Here is a 23,906-nt window from a genome sequence, read left to right as displayed (position 1 = left end):
TAGGTTGTAGAGTATTGTGTTGGATCCTAGCCTTGATGTTTCTTTTGGGCGTTACATCAAGGATTCTTATCAACTAACTTGAATTTTCTCCCGTTTTGTAGAGGTCTAAATCTTACAATGGTCTTCCCAAGTCCCTTGGAACAAGCTTTCCAAATGAAGATGACGTTCCACGATACGATCAAGGAAATGAGAGTCATGCTTCACTTCCTCCACCTCCTCCAATTATTCTCCCTAACCCACAAGTTCAAAGGCTTGAAAAGTTCAAGCTCACTCAATCCATATTGGCAAGTAAGCATGAAGATGGGAAACATGTGTGTGCACACGTCTTAGAGATGAAGTCACGCATTGATAGGTTAAGTGTGACAACCCGAAAATCCTTATCTTGTAAAGTTCAACTATTCGACTCAGCCGAGTGTCAGCCTTCGTTTTTGCTATCTTATAACAAAAATGTGGGTCTACATGAGTGTCATAGGCTTAGTATAACCTAGATATGAGCCTTAGGAAGGGTTAGAAAGTGTGTAGCATCACAAAATCGGGCCAAACACACCAAAGAAGGTGTGTGCGGCCGCACACCCGCGTGTGCGGCCAGCCAGCCGCACACACCCTCCAGCCTCACACTCGACCCTATATATTGAACACTTAGCCAACCTTACACCCCTTTTCTCCCACTCCTTCAAAGCTGGAACATTCTCTCTCAATAATCCTTCGTGTTTTCATCTCCAATCAGCAAAACAAGTGAGTATTCATCCTTAGATCATTGATACAACACATTAAAAGGCCTTTTCCTCGAACTTGATCCATGAAATCATCATTCTAGAGGGTCTTCAAGTGTGTACGGCCGCACACACATCATGTGTGACCGCACACACCTCTTTTGGCCCTAAAATGGACTTAAACACTCCTTTAAGCATAGCAACGGCCAAAACACCTTCTTAGGTTCATCCCCAAGCCTTGGAAAATCGATTTGGGCACATTTAGGTGGGGGTGTACGGCCGCACACTCTGGCCGCACACTCTGGCCGCACACCTGGCCGCACACTCACAAAGGTTGAGTTTGGTGGCCTTACACTCAAATCTAATGCCCTACACTCATTTAGGGACTTCAATAGGTGTTTGTAACACTTATTTCTAAGTGTTTTCATGTCCCTAAAGTGTGTCCATGTGTCTATTAGTGGTTATATACCCTAAGTGTATTCATATATGTGTTGTTACATGCTAAACTAGGATCCGTTTGTGCTCACAACTTCATTCGACACCCGACGATCCTATATCAATCCTTCTTTCGAGTTACTCACTTCAGGTGAGTTCATACCCCCTTAATTAACCTTTTAAATGATTTTAAATGCTTTTATGGGGGGGGGGGGATACAAGTTGAACTGATAAGTTATTATATCAATCATATGTGATTAATAACTGTCTAGCAAATAGATTTTTGCATGTTAAACTGTTTTATCCAGCTAAAGGTTTCCAAATTTTGTTTTCAAATCTCTTTTAAAGTACCAAAATCTCTTTTAAATTACCAAGCTTTTATCAAAGTCTTTTAAACTTATATTCTTGATAGAATCATGTCTATATAGATATAGTTATATAAGTAGGGTTTGAAGGACTTAGGACTGATAACCCACTTTATTTCCTGTTCCTTATTTGGTTGTGGACTTAGAGCATCCGGTTATTTGTCCGAGTGTCGTTGAAGTCCTAGTTATATATTACGTATATCTGGTTAGATGTTAATACTCTTATTCCAGTTCAACACCTTTGGGTAGCAAAGGCATCTAGATAACCTCTCGAATAAACTATAATAGGTATAGTTTAGGAACCAACCATAACCTTCATGAAGAAGAACTTAGTTATATCTATATTCTAAAAACTTGTACTTTTAGTAGAAAAGAAGGGTATATAGAAATCAAAACACGAGATACATCCTCATGACGCGGATTTCACCGTTGTCGAGTGGTAACCAGAGTCTCCTGGAGGGAGAGCGGGCATTGTGTGTATAGATCTATACGGGACAGACCCTCCCACATCCTGACTGCTAGCTACAGTCCCGGCTGACCAAGCCAAGGGGTGACAAATGTCACATTCATTTCGACGCCAGCAGGTCGTCGTGTTACATCCGTCAATCAGCATGGTTACGAGTATCTTTACAATTACCTTATAATTCATGGCTTTAAGGTAATAAGTGTCGTCACGGTATTTTCTACATATGAAACCATCATAATATATTTTCCTAGTTATACACTAGGCCTCATATTAAACCTTTAAACGGACCTACTTAGGATTAAAGGTTAACTTAGACTCTCCGAGGCGTATTGTTCACTTAATACCGCCTGGAGTCTGTATTTCATTCACTTAGACTCTCCGAGGCGTATTGTTCACTTAATACCGCCTGGAGGCTGTATTTCATTCACTTAGACTCTCCGAGGCGTATTGTTCACTTAATACCGCCTGGAGTCTGTATTTCATTCACTTAGACTCTCCGAGGCGTATTGTTCACTTAATACCGCCTGGAGTCTGTATTTCATTCACTTAGACTCTCCGAGGCGTATTGTTCACTTAGTACCGCCTGGAGTCTGTATTTCATTCACTTAGACTCTCCGAGGCGTATTGTTCACTTAGTACCGCCTGGAGTCTGTATTTCATTCACTTAGACTCTCCGAGGCGTATTGTTCACTTAATACTGCCTGGAGTCTATACTTCATTCCTTTAGACTCTCCGAGACGTATGGTTCATTCGATACCACCTGGAGTCTATGTTTTATTCACTTTTAGTCAGCAACATTACTGCTGAAGTAAAATAGTATTTTCCCTATTACTTTTGCTTGTGATCTTCTCACATATTTCTTAAAGTATAAACTATATTTTGATAATAATAGTTACCTTTGGGGAAATTACTCCTTAACCATAAAACAATTGGGTCTTGGTAGAAGACTGCTTTTATTAGAAAATATAGGATTTTCTGGAAAGAATTCTAATACTCTATAAACTCAAATCGCCATTATCTAGTGAGGTTATTTTGAAGTAAAACATGTATTTATACCAATGTCATTAAATACTTATGAACTCACCAGCATTAAAATGTTGATACTCTCTTTTAAAAATAACTTGTATTCTCAGGTCGTCAGTAGACAGGTACACTCCGGAAGCTTTTGTGAAGACAGCCTTGTACCGTGCTGCATTTTATGTTATTCTCTGTATTTACTTTTGATGTTGTTGCTAAATGTAACCTATGTAAAATTATTACTATTAATGCAATGGTTGTTTTACTTTGATTACTATACTGCATATGTTGTGATACTTGACATAACGTCCTCCGCCCCAAAACGTTTCCGTCGTTCTGGTTTTGGGGTGTGACATTAAGGATGTTGGGTGTCGATATCTCAGAGATGTTGGCTGTTGACTGGGTTCTTCAGTCACTTCCTGATTCGTATAGTGAGTTCGTAAGAGAGTACTATACGATGGTTCACGACGTAACCCTCATTGATTTGACCTATTTGCTTATTGTTGTTGAATCAGCGATGATTTGGCGCACTGGTCAAGCAAACTTGATTGGTCGATCAAACTCCCATACTTCATTGGACACTGGCTACATTGGAAGTCCAGAAAAGACTGAGATTGTCCCTTGCTATGTACCAAAGGAGTCAATTTGCTTTTACTGCCAAGAGAAGGGGCATTGGAGACGAAGCTGTCCTAGCTACCTGAGAGATCTAAGAGATGGGAGAGTCAAGACGTATGACTCTACTTCGGGTAAAATCCACTAACTAACTCTGTAAGTTCCTATTTTTTTATTCTTGACACATGATGTGATAAGATTACATTTTGATGTTTTTGCAGGATCAAAGAAAAGAGAGGAAGCTTAAGGAAGAAGCGTGTTGAATCTGATCATAAAGAAATGGATTTCGATCGCATGGATTCGAAGATCAGATTTTTGAGTTGCAACTCTAGAGTTAGGATATATTGATAAGAAATATGTGATAGCATAGTTTTTCAGTTGAATTACATTGTAAGGACAAATTTTTCCGCAATAAAATAAATTTTGATTTTGTCTTACTTATTTATCCTTGCAATGGAGTGTATGAAAAATTGATGTTTAATTGTTTCCATTATTAGCAATGATGGATTTGATTCTTAATTATGTTATATGTGGAAGTGTCGAGAGTTTACCAAATAAGGGAAGACTCTCATCGCCCAAGTTTCAATTGGACAGAAACTTGGAATCATACAACTTGGTTGCGTGAAGAATGAGAAACTTCATATTTGGAAATTAGACTAATTCTTTGGCAAAGTGTCAAGAGAAGGACTAGGAGATCGAGTACACTAGGTTGTGCGTTGATCAAGTCCGCCACAAGAGTGATAAAGATATTCGTCATGATTTACTAAAGTTTAGTAAATATGGTTATACTTATAAGATTAAGTATAATTATGAGTTGATCGAAAGAGTTTCAATCAATAGCAGAACAAATAAGAAAGAATCAAGTAGGCAGAAAGATAAAAGTTTCTCTATTCTAAGAAGAAGGGAGAGTACCTTTTATTGTGTTTTATGATAAGTCTTAATGATTAAGAACTATTTCTCAATTGGTCCTCTAAGCGAGTCTTAGTGCATTTGCATGTCTAAGAAGAGGAATCGAGAATTATGGAAATAGTTAAATCAATAAGTCAATCATACTTCGTTCCAATATCAAGTCTTAAGAGTCATACTCCAAGATTATGACTTGAGTGACAAGTCTTAAGTAGGTTTATAACACTCGTCAAATGTGGAATTTGGAAAAGTCTTCTTATTCTTGCACATTTGAAATTAGTAAGTTGTGATGTCTTGGATAAGACAAAGACCAACCAAGACCATTTGTGTGAAGTTTTAAACTTTGAAAAAAGGCTACACTGACTCTTGAATATTTGTTTGTCAAGAAATGGTTCTTGACAAGAGAATCTTATATGTCAAGGAGTCAGTGGGAGTCTTAATGGTCTTGAAAAGGTTTCAAGAACAAATCAAGAGTAAACCTAGTTAATCATCACTAGCGCACGACTTGAGGTTTATAACCTATCGTGTTGACATTATTTTGTTTTTGTGCCATTCCAATTAAGCTAAATATGTATGTGAGTTCTATGAGTTCTCATTTGAATGCATAAAGACAAAGCACCTTGATCAATGGAAAGTACATTGATAAGTAAGGATGAGTTGCAAAACCACTTGGAAGACATGGTGGGCACTCGTGTTACCATGAGGCAAGAAATCAAGATTGAACAAGTTCAGTCCATATGGTTTTGGATTTGTCGCAAACTTTCGTTTTGACGAATTCACATGGATAGGAACACATACACCATAAAGTCTAAGTGACATAAGGTTTCCCTCCTTCATGAAAAATGATTGTGAGGAAATGCTTTCACTAAGAGAGATTTTAAGAAGATAGCAATTGTGAAAATTGTATTCTCAAATTCGATTATGATTACGACATCCTTTTTCATAGTTTGAATTGTGAGATTTGGTAATTGATCTGAACATTTGGGACTTAGTAACATAAATTCTGAATTGTTTAGACACACATGTGAGCTATCTAAGGCAAAGATGTATGATCTTAAAAAGCTTAGATAAAGGCTTATCAAAGCATTAGGTATTAGAAATATGAACTTAAGGAATTCGATAAGCATTGTTTTCTGGAAGTTCAATTGTTTTCTGAATACATGTCAAAGCTAGTGGGAGCATAAGTGTTATGCTGGTAAGAAAATAATCATCATGTTAGTGGGAGCATGATTATTATGGTAAGTATTGCGAGTTAGCAATATTAATTATAGAAAACAAAGATTAACTTTGCAAAGTTGTAGGGGTTGAAAAGTTGTTTTGCTATAATTAAGGGAGAGAATATTATACTTCGTTTCAAAATTCTAAAGCTTAGATCGAGAAATGTTAATAAATTTAGTCAAGGATACATAGTGCATTCTCAATATTCGATTATGATTACGGCATCCCTCTTCATAATTCGAATAGTGGGAACATGGCACATAAAATATTATGGCAGAAGGATGATAAAGTATCACGTCTTTATGTGAGACATTATGCATCGTGTCCAATACGCTTCGGGTATAGGATTGATTGCATATGCTATAATATTTGATCATTCTAAAATTTTCCAAATGCCTAGGGCGTTAAGAGGGAAAAGGACTAGAACTGGTTTTGACTAAAATAATTAAACAACTATCAAAGGACGATTTGAGGTTCATTGAGGATTGGTCGCTTGTGAATAGTTGGAAGTATAGTACTGGATGGACCATATTGACATTATTATGAATGGATAAGATTCTATTAAGAATGAATTGTCATATGGCAAATATGGAAATGTTTCCATTAATGGGAGTTGGTAATTAAAAATCTATGTAGATTAGAAACTTTTATGCAAAAGGATGTTCAAAGGAATGTACTTTGAGTGAGAGACATCACATCTATAGAATTGTTTTGTAACAATTTCTGATAGAGAACTTAGTAATTTCATTAGCCAAGTCTTGGTGACTTTTGTGCTATGACTTTACGAAAGGGTCGTTGCATAAAATGTTAGAATCTGACATATTCTAAAAGTGGCAAGAATTTGGTATTCTTATACCAATAATAAGGATTAGGGATTGTGAAATGAGTTTCATTGGAAAAGTTTTTCAATTTATCTATTTCACAAAGTATGGACCATAGGAAACCAAAGTGTGCATGCTTGGAGCATGGGACAATTGTGGTTATAATTCGAGTAATAAGTTGATTTTCTGAAACAGTAAGCAATGAATAATGAGTAATCAATATGGTGTTTAAATAAAAGTGTTTTTATTTACGCTCAAAAGTTTTGGGGCCATATAGGATTAATATTATTATTGCGTTTCACTTTGCATGTTTTGACTTCCAGAATAACTGGGTTATTCAAACCTCCACAGTCGGTCATACGTTGGAAGTAGGTATGAAGGAAGACTGCCATGAATTTGTCTGTAGATTGTCTAAAGTGTTTAGACATAGCACAAGTTTGCTGCAGAGTTCATGAGTGCTTTGATAAGATTAAAGTATTGGATTAAACCCACGCTCACTTGAATCACTTCATGGATTTATCACGGGTGATTAGTGAGACGATAACATTGTATATTCTTGAAACCGAGGCGTGTGAGTTGTTATTTGCTGGTCGGTTGCACATTGATGATAAGTAAACGCACCAGTAACTTGATGTTATAAAACTTATTGTTGTGTGTGATTTGATTAGTAGGTGCAAGCAAGCATTTGAGTCAAAGTTTATCCATTCCTTTTACCCAAAGTGGGATAAAAGCGATATCTGTGGGCCCCTCGATGATTTAGTGATGACACCTAAGCACTTGGCCAAGCCGAGACTAAGTTGATGTGTTCAATTGTAGCCTGTTGTCAGTCGTCATAAATCAGATGTCGGGAAACAATACATAGACAGAGAGAATGATTTAAATCCATGTCTCATGTCTATACGATATCTTGTAGAATGGAGGAGTATATGATCCCTTATCTAAAGGACACGCGTATCTGATAAGATCAGAGTTGACAACGGCTTTTGAAACTACGATTGCTGATCAGGTTCTGAAGTTATGCAAAATAGTTATTAGACTTATCCAAGTGGGAGACTGTTGGATTAGTATCTAAGTCCATAACTATTTTGGTATGTACTTGACCCGATTATGAGCATGGTCCTTTTGGGTTGCCTTCACCATAACAATATGTAGGATGAATTAAGGAGAGAAAGGTTTAATTATGATTTATTAATATATTATGAGAATAATATATTAAAGGAGAAATCATATTGTTTAATTAATATTAGTCAAGAATTAATAACGAATTAATTTTGTGACTAAAAGAGATTAATTAAACTTAAGGGACTTATTGTGTAATTATAAGATAATTACATAATTGGGCTATGGATCACCGTGGAATAATAGGTTGGACGAATTCTATGGGGAAGCCCATTAGAAATCGTCCAAGACATGTTCCAGAAGGGGTCCATGGGCTGCTTAGGGCTTAAGCAGTCAGATTAGGGTTTCCTAGCTGTAAACCCTAATAGCCAGCATATATAAGGAACCCTTATGGCCCCAAAAACGTGGTGAATACTTGCATTAGGGTTTGCAACCGTTTTTGGTGCCTCCCCTCTCTTCTCTCCTTCATCCAATTGCTTAGTGGTGTTTGTGACTCCATTAGAGGTGCAACACTTGAGGCACTAAGCTTTCTGAAGCCAATCAAAGCAAGGACTGATTGTTATTGCTATATAACAATCAAAGGTAATTACTAAACCCTTATTTCAGTTCTTATATGATAGATCTAGGGTTTATAGCTTTGGATATTCGATTGCATGTTTATTAGACAAACTAGATCCAAAAGCTATTAGGGTTTGCATGTACACCATAGGAATGATGTATTGCTCGAAACCCAACATGATATTGATCAACTCATACATACAAATATCTTGAAACCGGACATGCAGATATGGTTTTAAGTTCATTGACTTAACCCCATCTTACAAGTTTTTTCCATATCAACATGTATATCATCTAGTTGTTTCTATTTGGGCTACATTATCATAAAGATCATGTAGGAAAACCACAACAAAGATTTTCAATGTGTTAGGAAGCTAGCTTTAATGTCATAGTCTTCTAATTAATCTTTAAAATTATATATTTTAAGTGTGTTAGGAAACTAGCTATAGTATTACTCTTTATATTTTATTAGGAACTAAAAGTTGTGCTACCCCTTACGAAAATTCCTGGTTCCACCACTGATTTAAGATGTTTTTTATGAGTTATTTTCTAATCTTTCTATCTTCTTATACTGATAAAAGAGTAGTTTTTTTGTCATGTGTCATCATATTAGACCTCCTGGTTAATGTCATGTCACTTATCAACCTATTGATTATCCATTTCAAATTTAAAATTTTCACCGTAATTATATTAAATTAATAACATTAGGATAAAAAATAAAATAAAATAAATATAGATTATAAGATGATATAATTTCACGTATTTATTTGAATCAATAATTATAACTGTATATAACTATATAAATATCTTTTAGTTAATAATATATTTAAAATAATTTTTTTAAAATAATTGATTAATAATTTTGAGTTTTTATTATAAAAGTTTAATTAATTTTGTAACCGTGGTTCCCACAGGTTATAAACTAGTTACACATATACATATAGACACCATTTCCCAAACATTAAAATTAATTTAATAGTTTTTTTATGTTTTGATACAAGATAAACTATAAACCTTTGAAACTCTATTTTAAGTCGAATAAATAAAGGGAAATCTCCACAAAAAGTCATAATATTTTATCCTAATTTACGAAAAAAATTTCAAACTAAAATTTGTTTACTTAAAAAAACATGAACTACCGGTAAAAATGACGATTTGACTTATTTTCCCGGTTTACCGGTTTCATTATCTGTCTATTTCCATTAAAGTCCCGTTATTTTATCATAATTTATGAATAAGTCTCAAACTAAAATTAAGTGACGATTTAGCCATTTTCTACCTTTAACGTATATTTTACCGGTTTCATTGCTATCATAGAGCTAATGAGATGGATATGTTGGGTTATATAATGTTATGTTTACCATAAAACTTGATATCCTGATGTACTGTATATTTTTTGGAATATAAAATGCATCCAACGAAAACTGTAATAATTATATAAACTAGCAACAACTTCGTCATTTTTTAAGTTTATAAGAAATTTCAATTTGTCTATCTAATCTTATGTAACCTAGTATATCCATCTCATCAACTTATTGCTCACATTTTTTTTTTCAAAACACACATCTTACCAGTTTCATTGCTGACCTGGATATATTGTCATAAATAAGCCGATAAGATGAATATCAAATTTTACGATAAACGTAGTATTATATAACCCATCGTACTCATCTCTTATCAGCTCATTTAATGACAAGGCGTCCAGATCAGCAATGAAACCGGTAAACTATATGTTACATAGAGAAAATTGTCAAATCATCACTTAATTTTAATTTTAGTTTAGGACTTATTCGTAAGTTATGGTAAAATAATGAAACTTTAATGAAACCAAGTAAGTAATGAAACCGGTAAATCGAGAACAATGGGTCGAATCCTTATTTTTACAGGTAATTTATATTTTTTCATAAATAAATTTTAGTTTGAGATTTTTTTTGCAAATTAAAATAAAATTTTAAGAATTTTTTTTGAGGTTTTCCGATAAATAAATATGTATTTTTAGTATAAGGCAAAGTAGATTGACAGTACACCTCGGGGTAATCAATATTATCAGTGCCATTGGATCACCCTCTCGTCAAACTGCTAAAGCTCCTCCTCTTTGAATTTCGAAAGGAAGCTGCGAAAAAATGGAGATGGAAGTAAAAGCGGTGGCAGGATTGGAAGGATGCTACGTTTCACTACCACTTCATCTGATTCAAACTCTTCAATCAACCTCTTCTTCAGGTTCTCTGTTTTCATTTCTAGCTCTTGAGCTTCGTTCAATCGCAAACAGTAATGATGTCTGGTACGTTGCTTGGTCTGGTTCCGCATCGTCTAGCTCTTCTGCCATCGAGGTATTCCTCTATTCCACTATCGTATATGTCAATTTAGTTTGGTTATAATCGCTGTGTATGCTTTTCAGAATCAAGTTGTAGGTTTGAAGTTCACAACTTTAGCTCTTTATGTAAGTGATTCTGAATTAGAATGCATATAAGGTTCATCAGAACTGTATGATAGTGTTTGGAAGATGAAATTCGAGGTTTTAAACTACAATTGGGTCAAAATTAGTAACTAACCTCCAATTGTGCGCTCACATGGAATAGGATTTCCCAAATTCGCTTGCGCAGTCTTATACTCAAAGACCTAATTCGGGGAGGGGCATGGTTTCCCAAACCCGCCCCGATATCTTTCGGGTATCTTATCGGGGCGCCCCATTGGGTTTCGGGTTTTCCCGTCGGATTTCGGGTTTCTTATCGGGTTTACAAAAATTCATAACGAAATCTTTATTCCGTTTTAGGGTACCCCGATGTCTTATAAAAAATACATAGCCTCCCTTTTAAATTAAAAATATGATGAATCACTTTAATAAAATAAAATGGACGTTATATTAAAAATTATTTGATTTAAGTTTAGTGTAATACGTCAAAACATAAAAAATGATCATTCACAGCAGATTGTTAATAACTAAAAAGATTGTCCATAGTAAGTATTTTATCTTTAAATGCGTTCAATTAACATTAAAAGGATTCAAACATATATATATATATATATATATATATATATATATATATAATCGGGGCGGATCAGGTCGGGGCGATGATAACCCACTCCCTGCCCCGAACCCGATAAAAAACCCGATAACGACCCGTTACCCGACCCGAAATGATCGGGTTTCCCCGTCGGGTTCGGGATTTTTTGCCATCCCTAGACCTAAGTTTCTCTAACTTCATACTATTTTTCTTTGCCTGAATGCAAACCTGATAACCTTTATGCCCCACACAAAACGCAGCAATTTGTATATTGGTTGTGGCATATTGTTTGCAAAGTTCTCTCTTTGTATAGATATGAAGTTAAATACCAGTTTGCCAATGGTTATCCTTAATGGTATTGATTTTGTTCTACTAGGTTCCAATCCCTATGTCTAGAGCTAAAGTTTACAATAGTGGCTATGATGAAATATTGTCTTCATAACAAATTCAGTACGAATATTATTTATGCGGTCCATGTTTCAACATTTTAATATATCTATCAAATCTATTTAAACAGTATAAGCTCTATATCGGCTTTTGAAATTCAAAAGTTGCTAAGGTATCGATGAATATCAAATGCGAAATGCATAGATGGGGAAATAAGTACTTATTCACAATATATGTCTGCATGATAGTTGTTATCTTCTATCTTCCTTAAAATCTCCCTCTTATTCTTGTTTCTCATGAAAGACATGTTTGAAAAGAAATTTTCAATTTTATACTCCTCTGTAGAAACTAAAGTTTGAACGATTCCTTCTAAACATGTATTTCATGAGAAACAAGAATAATAGGAAGATTCTAAGGAGGATAGAAGATAACAAATATCATGCAGACATACATTTTGAATAAGTACTTATTTCCCCATCTATGCACTTTGCATTTGATATTCATCGATACCTTATTTCCCCATCTATGCACTTTGCATTTTATTAAAAACATATTAGCTATGCGCAAGTGTTTTTTTTTTTTTTTGTTATTACTTCATCCGTCACTGTTATGTGAGAATTAGTAACTGCTTCATGCATATTTTCTTTAAACCATACTAATTCAAGATCTACTGTGACATACTTTTACATTGATGTTTATGTAATCTGATTCAAATTTATCTCTATCGTTGACACTTTATTTTGTGTACCTATGTAGATTGCTCAGCAATTTGCAGAATGCCTTCATCTGCCAGATCATACAACTGTTAGAGTAAGAGCAGTTCCCAGTCTTCCCAAAGCCAAAAGTGTGACTATTGAACCTGATACCGAGGACGATTGGGAAGTTCTAGAGCTAAATGCAGAGCATGCAGAGGCAGCCATCTTGAAGCAGGTGCTTACTCAATAGATTGTATATTTATCCTTATTCAAATTTTAGCTCAACAATCCAACCAAGCCTAAAAATAACCTTTACTAATCCTTATTTATAGAGTTATTTATCATGGAAATAATATATCTACTAAATCTAATACTTCAATATAAAGTGTTTATATGTGATTAGTAATATATGTTATATATTAATAGCATTGAGCCCATCTGTTGCTAGAAGGGCTATGCTTTTTTATGATTTAGCTTCTTTAGTTTTAGTGATCTTATAGCTATTAATAAAAGTCAAAAAGATTCCAGACACTTCAATTAGCGTTTCATATGTGGTAATCATATTTTGTTGGTCCATATGTCACTTTTCGAATAGGTGGAGAATAACACTTTTTATTTGTTTACATACTGACTTTAGGCTGGAATAGTCCATGAAGGCATGAGATTTCCTTTGTGGTTGCATGGGCACACAACCATTACATTTTCTGTAGTCTCAACTGATCCAGAGGAACCAATGGGTGAGTTGATATCTTATGTTTTCCCTCTCGATAAATATTCCCGTATCTGTTGATTTAAATGCTTGGTTCTTATTCTATGAACTAAAGTATGCTTTTCACAGTGATAATACACAATCATATATATACAACTTTAAAATATGTTATATGTTTGTAACTTATAAAATATATGTTGTTCAGTGCAACTTGTGCCAGGGACTGAAGTATGTGTTGCTCCAAAGAGACGCAGAAAATCTGAAAACTCAGTTGTAAAGGCATTACTGCGTATCCAAGATGGAGACAGTAGATTTTTTCATAAACTTCGGGTCAAGGATAATGAGATGGGGTTGGTTCTTACTTCTGCTGTCTTTATTCATCCAGAAACAGCTAAAGTTTCTTCCCTAGATTCTCTTCAAACTATAGTTTTAGAGCAAAGGTTGGTTAAGAAGGAGAAGAAAGTAAATTCAACTGCAAAGGAAGTTGACAATGTGATTCCAACTGACAAGCAGGATACCAGACAGGCTGTTGTTCGTCTTCTAATATCAGATTCAGTGGCTAAAGGACATGTCATGCTTTCTCAATCTTTACGATTTTATCTGAGAGCAGGCTTACATTCTTGTAAGTTAACTCTTTGAAAGAAAAAGGGTGGCTTTTTCTTTTCTCTTATCTTGCTACATAAAGTTAGATGCAGCCATGTAACATTGTTTTTTTATGCTTCCAGGGGTACATGTGAGAAGTTGCAATATTGTTCTACAAAAAGATCCTCTCTCATTTGTTATTTCTCCTTGTCAATTTAAGATGTTTAAAAAGAAGGTCTCTGAAAGTAATGGTTTTGGAAATCTTCATGGACACAGGAATCATCGCACCGAGAAACTGTTTCTGAAGACAAATCCAGATACCCAATATGACTTGTCTGATTGGTCAACCCATGAGAAGGTTATTGCAGCTCTTTCTGATGATACATCTGGTCATCAGAATGAAGGAACTTCTGTTAGCCCCACAAGTAATAAAGGGTTATTGGTTCTTCTGCATGCATGGATTTTGGCTCAACTTGATGCCATTATGTCTTTTTCCAAAACCGAACTAAATTCAATGGTTTTGGGGAATAAGATGTTGCTTCACTTTCAGGTGAAAGGCAATGATTTAGCAAAACTACATGAATCACATAATCGTTCTTTTGAAGTAAAAAAGAAAACCGGGGAATCATCAGTTGATATCATGTATGTTCTCTCGGTTTCTGAGGATTCTATGCAAGGTGGAGTAGCTTATGAGATTGAGTTTTCTGAAGGAAACAAGAAGACCATGAATAAGAAAAGCTTAGATTTCTTTCTTCAGAAATTGGAAAAGGGTGATGGTTTACCTCTTCATACAGTCAAAGAAAGAATATCTGACAAGCGTTCCAACTTGGAGATTTCTTCCTTGAGCTGGATGGGCACAACAGCTGCTGATGTGACTAATAGTAGGTACTTTAGCTTTAATTTTCTCACTTCTAAAACATATGCATTCCAACTTGATAATCATGAGCGATGCATATTATAGGTGCAATGAGAAAACAAAAATAGAGTAATATTTTGCTTATGCAAATACTTGTTCATATATATTAATTCTCCATATTTGGCTTTAAACTTTAATGAAGCTGTGATTGTCTGACATGCATTTGCTTCCTTTCTGCAGGGTTAATGGTGTTACTGTCACCTTCCTCTGGGATATTCTTAAGTACTTACAATCTTCCTTTCCCTGGACATGTGTTGATTTATGGACCTCCAGTGAGTTCTCCATACTTACTCCTTCCATAAAAAAAAGAATCAACATTTTACTTTTAAGTGAGTTCTTCATACTTACTCCTTCCATATTAGCATATACTTAAAGTATGCAAATATCTTGAATGTCAGGGTTCTGGGAAGACATTATTAGCCACAACTGTTGCAAAAACTATTGAAGAACATGAAGACATCTTGGCACACATGTAGGGCATCACATGACTTCTCTAGCTGAAAGACATTACTATTTATTTATTATGACAAATTGTTTTGATGGAGGGTTACTTTTCATAGAGTGTATGTAGGTTGTTCTAAACTTGCTTCAAGTAAGTCCCAAGCTATCCATCAAGCCCTTTCTAGTTACATATCTGAAGCCTTGGATCATGCTCCTTCCCTTGTGGTACTTGATGATCTTGATAGCATTATAGCATCACCTAATACCTCAGAAGACAATCACTCTTCACCTTCTTCTACTTTGCTCATGGAATTTCTCATAGGCATCTTGGACGAATATGAGGTATAGTTGCATTGCATGTTTTGTGGTAGATCTATCTTATCTGAGCTTGCTAATGCTAACTAATAAATTTATATCTGCATTATCAGGTAAAGAGGAAGCATTCATGTGGAATTGGTCCCATTGCATTCATAGCTTGTGTTCAGACCCTAACCAGTATTCCACAAACCTTAAGTTCCTCTGGTGAGCTTTTGTATATACTTCTGTTACATTTATATTATGAGTTCATGATTTTTAATACTTTTGATTCCAGGCAGGTTTGACTTTCATGTCCAACTGGCTGCTCCTGCAGCTGCTGAACGTGGGGCTTTACTTAAATATGAGATTCAAAAACGTTGTTTGTCCTGTTCTGATGATGTTTTGTTAGATATAGCTTCCTCATGTGATGGATATGATGCGTATGATCTGGTATTTGGTTCTTTTTCCATATCTCCTGCATCTGCATGTATAATTAGTATTAAATAAGTTTGTAAGAGAAAGTGAAAGTGGTAAACATATGATCAACTTTTGCAGGAAATCCTGGTGGATAGGTCAGTTCATGCTGCAATTGGTCGGTTTGTGTCTCGTGGGTTGACTTTTGGGAGCGAGAAAAACCCTAATTTGACCAAGGATGATTTTGTACAAGCAATGAAAGGGTTTCTGCCTATTGCTATGCGTGATGTTACTAAATCTGCTTCTGAAGAAGGACATGGAGGCTGGCAGGATGTTGGTGGTCTAATTGAAATTCGCAATTCTATCAAAGAGGTATAATATTGTCCTTTTCTTGTAACAACAATATTTGCCACAATTTTTGCAAAAAAGTATTGAAGAACATGGACTTATCTTAGCTTTTTAATAGTATTTGATATTAATTTTGGTATGTCAGATGATTGAATTACCTTCAAAGTTTCCAATGATCTTTTCACAAGCTCCTTTACGGTTGAGGTCAAATGTTCTGTTATATGGGCCCCCGGGTTGTGGTAAAACACATATTGTTGGTGCTGCTGCTGCTGCATGTTCACTACGCTTCATCTCTGTCAAAGGGCCCGAGCTGTTGAATAAATACATTGGTGCTTCTGAGCAAGCCGTAAGTCACAATCTAGTGCATTTTTTTTTTATAAATTATAATGCATTTTTTTTTACAGAGGCATAGATCAAATCATCCACACACCTAATCTAATTGCAGGTACGTGATATATTTTCAAAAGCAGCAGCTGCAGCACCATGCCTCCTCTTTTTTGATGAATTTGACTCCATTGCTCCAAAAAGGGGTCATGATAACACTGGTGTGACCGATCGAGTTGTTAATCAAGTTAGTTTATTATTATTTATATATACTCTTTGTACAAAATCTGACCACTATTGTAATCAAAACTTGCCAGTTTCTAACAGAGTTAGATGGTGTTGAGGTGCTGACTGGAGTATTTGTATTTGCTGCCACCAGGTCAGTAATTCTTAGATATGACAAATGCAGGAAATATCAGACAAACTACATTTTTTAAAATAAAAGATGGACTTAACTCTTAAGTTATTAATAGTTTAAATAAAATCATATTTTTTTGGATTTACAGTAGACCTGATCTACTCGATGCTGCCCTGCTGCGACCCGGAAGATTAGATCGTCTGCTTTTCTGTGATTTCCCATCACCACAAGAGAGATTGGATATTCTTAAAGTTCTTTCTAAAAAGGTTACAATCACCTATAAATATATAATGACATAACACGTTGTACTGTTGTTTGACATGCATTGGACTGGGATTGAGACAAATTTTTCAATTTTTTGTCCCACTCAAAAAGGTGGGACCGGGACAAAATTTGCATATTTTTGTCCCATCCAAAAAGGTCCTTGACATCAGTCTAATGCACGCCAAACGCAGTACAACCTGTTTTGTTTTGTTTTGTCTTGTGGGTAACAAATTCAAATTGGACCAAGAGGATGAATTTTCTGAAACCCGAGTTTTTGGATATCAGTTACCAATGGCGAATGATGTGAAGTTGGAAGGCATAGCACGAAAAACACAAGGATTTAGTGGAGCAGATCTCCAAGCTCTGTTATCAGATGCACAGCTGGCAGCTGTTCATGATCTTCTCAACAGTGAAGACCCTCACAAGCCTGGAAATAAACCGGTGATCACCAATGCACTTTTGAACTCGATTGCCTCCAATGCAAGACCTTCAGTTTCAGAAGCAGAAAAACACAGATTATACAACATTTATGGCCACTTCTTGGATGCTAAACAATCTGCTTCTGCACAGGTCTTTCTCAGTCTTACTACACAATTTTTTGTTGAATTATTTCAATCTTGTTACTTGGAGTATATTGGGTGAGTTGATTTGTGTACCTTTGTTTTCTGCAGTCGAGAGATGCCAAAGGGAAAAGAGCAACACTTGCGTAATGAATCGGTTGCTTTGCTTTACGACTTCATTTATGTGTATCAGTATACAGGTAAGATTAGATTTTTTTCATTATATGGGTACTTATTTTCAAATCGGCTGTACCACACTTTGATAGATCATAATAAACTTTCGATTCTCATTTTTTTATACAGAAATGTAATCATAAATATCATGAGAGGCGTTGGATTTTATAATTTTAAATCTGCATTGTGTATGTTATTAGTAAAATGAGGTAAAGATTATTCCAATGTAGGCTTGAACATGAGACTTCACTAATATTATTGAAACTTGTTTAAACTAGGGATGAGCAAAACCGGGTATTTTAAATCTGCATTGTGTATGTTATTAGTAAAACCGCTCCTGGAACCGGCGGTTATGAAATTATTGGTTTTGGAACCGGAACCGCTTACACCGGTTCCTTGAAAGTTGGAACCGCTCCCGGAACCGCCTAGACCGGTTCCGGGTACCCGGTTTCCTGAATGTTTAAACTATTTTATTTTATACATGCCATGGTAATTAACTTTTATAAAACTAAATAATACAAGATATAAAACTAAATAATTATAAAAACTTGATCTCAAAACAACAAAACAGCAACAAATGGAATTTAGCAAGTAAATATGACAAAAATAATAAGGTACAAAAGAACAAAACAGATCAAAACAAAAACAGCAAACTACAGAAATAGTCTCAAAAAAACAAACTACAAAAATAATCACAAAACAGCAACAACTCAAAACAAAAACAGCAACAACACAAAACAGCAATAACAACAATCAACAGCAGCAAAAACAACAAAAATATGTCTTGGCAAATGGCTCTCTGGTCATCCTGATCTGCCATGAATCTGGATAAGAAAAGAAAGGCATGAAGCGACATTACCATATTTTATAGAAAATAAGATAATAAACAATGTTTCTTACATCTCAAGATAAAAAAAAAGTACGGAAATGAAACCTATAAATAAGATAAAACTCTGCTTTAGATCATTTGCATCTCATCCCTAATCAAAATAACATCACGATGACCAAAGACTTGCAAAGGAAACCTACAAATTAGAAGCAAATTCAAAACATTATATGATATCAAAGAACAAAACTACAAATTAAAAACAAAATCAAGGACTTTTTTTACATTTGTACTCTCAAGTTCCAACAGTTCCAACACCTGTACATTTTAAAACATCACAAAACTATTAAAAAAGAAAAAGCAAAAGCAAAAGCAAACTGTGAGTAGGATTATTTATTTGTTATCTATTATCTAACCTTGGTGCAAAGCTTTTCAGTAAACTTACATTCTGGTTTAACTGTATGGATGAATTTTTCCCCTTTCTTCATTGTTTTTACAGCCTTCGCCAGAGCCGGGCAGAAATGGCCTGATCAAAACCAAATATGTCAGCAACAATGAAAAAAGATTGTAAGGTCACAATAGAAAGCAACTATGTGCTAAAGTTACCATCTTCTACTTTAAACTCCACTTCATCATCTTGATACCCAGATCCCATCCCTTGATCACTTGCCCTATTGTCAAATAACACAAGAAAATAGTGTTAATTATGTGATCACCTTGACCGAGAGTGAACTTAAATGGCGTTTCCCTATCACGACTTGAATCAAACTGAGTCCCGTCGAGCAACGTTCCAGTATAATGAACTGTCAAAAACTCAAATCCACATCCCGATCAATACAATCATACAATTTAACCACAAAATAGTACAAGATGCATTGGATATTAGCTATACTCCCAAATCGAGCTATCAAATTTCATAGTCAATAGATGCAATCTAAGAATCGAGATATCAAATTTAACAGAAAACAGATGCAAACTAAAAGAAAAACCTAAAGCATCGAGAATCGAAATATCAAATTTCATATATTTACATAACAACCTAACAAATCGAGAATCTGACCTTGACGAGAGAGACGGGGGAGAACCTAAGTAGGGATGATCAGCGATTGAATATAGATGGTCTACTACAGTGAATCAAGCAACGTGGTCCATTGTCGTCTTCTACTCTTCATTAATCGATGTGGTATTTGCCTATTTGGGTCCATCAATATTCAATCACAGTGAGAGACAGAGAGACGAGGGAGACGAGAGAACTCAGAGAAGAAGTGTGTGTCGGCGTATTTTTTAGAATGAGTCAATATAACCCTAGACAAAATCAACAATATATAAATAATTAAATATATAATTTTTTAAAAATAGGCGGGTACCCGTCGGTACCGGTTCCGGTTAACCGCCGGTTCCGGGTACCCGATATTGAAACAGGAACCGACGGGTATCCAACGGTTATCGGTTTTTTGAAAATGAGAATTGGAACCGGAACCGTTTAAGGCGGTTCCGAGACTTTAAGAACCGGAACCGGAACCGCTTAAGGCAGTTCCGGTTCTAGAACCGGCAGTTCCGAGGCAGTTCCAGTTCTGAAAGCAGGTACCCGCTTCCGCTGCTCATCCCTAGTTTAAACTGATGGTAAAATTGTATGGGGTTTGACGTTGCAAATCAGCGTGGAACTTAATCCTATTGCAATTTACAAAATCTTTTGACCCATGTAATTGACAATTCAATTTTAGCCCACACGATGTTGTTGTTGAGGTTCCAAAACTTTTTATGTATTAATTAAATTTATTTTTATGTTTGTGAAATTTTTATAAAGCCTATAATCTACTATGTTACTTTTAAACATATGTAATATTGACAAAATTAAAATGTACTTACGAATAACATTAAGGTTGTTTTTGGCGCATCACAGCTAGCTGATAAGCTAGTTTATTTTTCGAGCTTTTTTATATTGTTGTGTTTGGTAAGCCAAAAAGTAGCTTATAAGCTAGCTTTTTAAAAAACTACTTAGACTAGCTTTTTTAGGAGTTTTTTTAAAATTTTCCAAATATACCCCTTAATTAATTATAGAAACACATACTCTTACATGTCATTTTATGTAATTTTATATATTTCAGCTAGTTTACCAAACGTTATTTTTTATCAGCTAGCTTTTCAGCTAACAGCTAGTCCGCCAAACATAGCCTAAATAATACCAACAATGTCTCCTTTTATAGATAAATAAAAGCCACAAACAAACAGTATTTTTGGAAATTAACTAATTTATCATCTACTTTTATTTAGTTGAAAAAAAAAGTAAAAAAAAAATTAGTTCGATGGCATCCTCTGTCATAATTTGGAGAAAATAGGTATGAGATAGTATCACGAAGTGTTTTTTTTTTTTTTTTTTTTGACACATAATAACACACCAACAATGTTTGTTTTTATAGACATAAAATGCTACAAACAAAGTTGAAAAATATAAATATGCCCGTATCATTTTTTTTAAATAAAAAAATGATAAAATAATTACATTTCTAGTTACAATAAATAAATAAATAAATAAATAAAATATCATATGATAATGATGAATTTAATATTTAATATTGGAGATTAAAATGAGAATAAAAATGAGTCAAAATTATTTTCTGTGATAAAAAATTAAAATTATATATAATTATATAATTTGGTCTGAAATACAATGTTTAAATCAAAAAGGATGGGTAGGTTCTTATATATATATATATATATATATATATATATATATATATATATATATATATATATATATATATATATATATATATATATATATATATATATATATATATATATATATATATATATCAAATAATCATTTCCTTGTGTTTATGATTATGGCATTTAAATTTTTATTTTTGTTTTAACAGCATTTGACGAACTAAAGTATTTTAGAAGTTACAAATTACATAATTAAATATTATGCTGTTGTATTTTAATAAATTAAAATAATAATAAAAAATTATTGTTTTATTATTAAATTAATAGATATGTGGTTACTGATATAATACTTTTAATAAAAATAACATTTGATGCTACAAAATGTGTCCAAAAAATCAATTTACATGGACCAAATTGAACCAAAGAAGACCCAAGTTGAACCAAAGAAATGGTTTTGATATGGATCGACGGTCTTGGGTCGGTCCCCCTATTCAGCTATCTATTTGTCTTTAACCAATCTAAATCTATCTAAGACACATTGTTTCCAGTTGAAAACAATTTTCAACAAAGCCGATTCAAAATTGATCTCAGAATACCAGTCCATGTTAGTCTAAAGGTCTAGCAGAAAACCAGTATGAAGTAAACCAAATTTTATATAAAAAATTACTAATAAAGAAACACTTGAGAATCAAGGTTACCAAAAGGACCCTGTAAAGTTTTTATAGCCTTTTCTTTTTTTCAATCATTTTGCATTCCTTCAAATAACTTTAAGTTCTATTTTCTATGGATGTGAATGTGATAAGCTTCACACCAAGTTTACATTTTGCTTCCTCTTTCACTTGTAAGCTCCTGTAAAGGCATTGTTTTTTGGGTTTGCAACTTCTACTTGTAATTTTGCCATGAATATGTGGTGTTGAATATAAATTAATATAGATTAGAGGAGATCATCAATCCACTATTGATATAAATTTGAAAAAAAAAATCATTTAGGCTATATGGAGTGGTCTACTAAAGAAGCTATATGAGACGCATGAAAGGCTTCTAGATCTTGTTTCATTATTCTGTTATGTTCCAAGAACAAAGTATCTACCTCTAGGGCCAACAAGGTAATATATTACTGCATCAATATCATCATCAGCTGTTGTATTTTTTTTTTATATTGAATGTAGCAGAAGCTTATTCATTGTGTTTGTTTACAATCTACAAATTAACAGTGCAAAGCTGATTGAGATATATCGGAATCGGCATAATATTACTGCATCAAGTGGCATGAGGGATGTTGCTGTGTCTACAGGGATTTCTGAACTGTTATATGAGTCCATAAAACCAGCAGCTGTGGAGTCTGACAATAATCTTGATGATGATCTGGTAAATGCTTGGGCAACAGGTCTTGCTGATGATGGCTTGTGGGGAAGCAATGCTCCTGCAATGAATAGGGTGAGAAATGATCTTTTTTTTTTTTTTTCTTAAGAAAAAAAAAACCCCCCATTAAGTGTTATCTATGTTTAAAAAATATTTGAGAAAATGAAGGGACACTTGGTAGGAAAGAAATAAATGAGGGAAGTTGTTTAAAAAAGTTGTTGAGTTAAGGTGATGATGTATAATTTGATTTTGGAAGGTTAATGAGTTTCTTGCTGGTGCTGGGACTGATGCACCTGATGTTGATGAGGAGAACATTATTTCAAGACCTTCAATGAGTTATGATGATATGTGGGCAAAAACTCTGTTAGAGACTGCAGAAGTTGATGTAAGAATTCAGTGCATTTTATTTATGTATGATTGTGCAATTTGATGTATATCATATGTTTATTTGTAGGATGACGGGAGGTCTTCTGGATCCTCTTCTCCAGATTCAGTAGGGTCGGTTGAGACATCAATTTCATCTCATTTTGGAGGAATGAATTATCCATCTTTGTTCAGTTCCAAACCATCAGCTTATGGATCTTCACAACCCACGGTATCATAAAATTTGAAAGCTATTTTGTTATCTGATAGATAGATAATATGTTTGAAGTTACTTTGTTTATTATAACTTCCTGCTTTCATTTCTTCTTATTACAGGATTTTAGTTTAAAAATCTACTCAAATTTTAGCAAATGCAAAGCATTTTTGACTGCTATTATCAAGTAGATCTTTCAAACTATAATGTTCTAATAAGAATTTTTTTTTGAAAGTATAGTGCTATAACTGGGTAGATTTTAAAAAATATAACGAATGGTTACCAGGGAAAAAAGGTATAATGGTGTAATAAAAAAAATGAAAGCAGGATGGTATTGATTTGTTTGGATAAAATGAAATAGTAATGACTTCCAAATACAAAGCAAGTTTGACTGCTAGAATTGGGTAGATTTTTGAAAGTATAATGTCCTGATAAGAAATGCGATAATTGGTTGGATTTCTGAAAGTACAATGTCTAAATAATAAATAAACTGAAATTAATTGGGTGATTTTTTCAATGTATAATATGGGTTAATAAGAATAGAGATGAAAGTATAATAAAAAGAATTGGAAGTAGGATGTGATAATACAGAAATGAATAAAAGTATTGTCACTTGGAAATAGGTGGTATAAATGTGATAATCTGTTTGAGTGTGTAAGTTGTATTTATCTATTTGGGTTATGATTTTATGTTGAATGAATTGTGTTGTTAGCCATGGACATGGTTGATGATGAATCTTATAGTTAGTTATTGAATTGAATATATTA

The 23,906-nt window shown here is 34.2% G+C and overlaps 1 protein-coding gene and 1 long non-coding RNA gene across 4 annotated transcripts; one reads left to right on the top strand and one right to left on the bottom strand.

The window, feature by feature from the left end:
* Positions 1 to 10,257: 10,257 nt before the first annotated feature.
* Positions 10,258 to 17,882, top strand: PEX1 (peroxisome 1). Of its 2 annotated transcripts, XR_013718470.1 has the most exons (18): positions 10,258 to 10,560; positions 12,379 to 12,552; positions 12,955 to 13,054; positions 13,232 to 13,648; positions 13,752 to 14,489; positions 14,705 to 14,796; positions 14,923 to 14,996; positions 15,085 to 15,307; positions 15,394 to 15,487; positions 15,558 to 15,712; positions 15,818 to 16,048; positions 16,170 to 16,370; positions 16,470 to 16,595; positions 16,666 to 16,727; positions 16,855 to 16,972; positions 17,256 to 17,540; positions 17,642 to 17,730; positions 17,834 to 17,882. XR_013718470.1 is itself a non-coding variant. In XM_079068133.1 (17 exons), exons 1-17 carry the CDS (start codon positions 10,354 to 10,356, stop codon positions 17,678 to 17,680), a joined length of 3,336 nt encoding a protein of 1,111 aa, XP_078924259.1. In that variant the 5' UTR covers positions 10,258 to 10,353; the 3' UTR covers positions 17,681 to 17,882. The 2 variants fall into 2 exon arrangements, 1 of the variants encoding a protein (XP_078924259.1); XM_079068133.1 differs by having other exon boundaries at positions 17,642 to 17,882.
* Positions 17,883 to 18,258: 376 nt separating this feature from the next.
* On the bottom strand, positions 18,259 to 19,824 carry LOC145133186 (uncharacterized). 2 transcript variants are annotated; one of them, XR_013718465.1, is made up of 6 exons: positions 19,591 to 19,824; positions 19,137 to 19,333; positions 18,976 to 19,056; positions 18,816 to 18,848; positions 18,605 to 18,729; positions 18,259 to 18,528 (listed from the first exon to the last, which is right to left on the bottom strand). It is a non-coding gene; the product is annotated as an uncharacterized LOC145133186 (long non-coding RNA). The 2 variants fall into 2 exon arrangements; XR_013718463.1 differs by having other exon boundaries at positions 18,639 to 18,729.
* Between the last annotated feature and the right edge of the window lie 4,082 nt (positions 19,825 to 23,906).

Source organism: Lactuca virosa, chromosome 1, assembly GCF_052849685.1.
Source record: "Lactuca virosa cultivar CGN04683 chromosome 1, Lactuca_virosa_CGN04683_v6, whole genome shotgun sequence".
Classification (NCBI taxonomy): Eukaryota; Viridiplantae; Streptophyta; class Magnoliopsida; order Asterales; family Asteraceae; genus Lactuca; species Lactuca virosa.
This window is presented reverse-complemented; position numbering and strand designations above follow the sequence as displayed.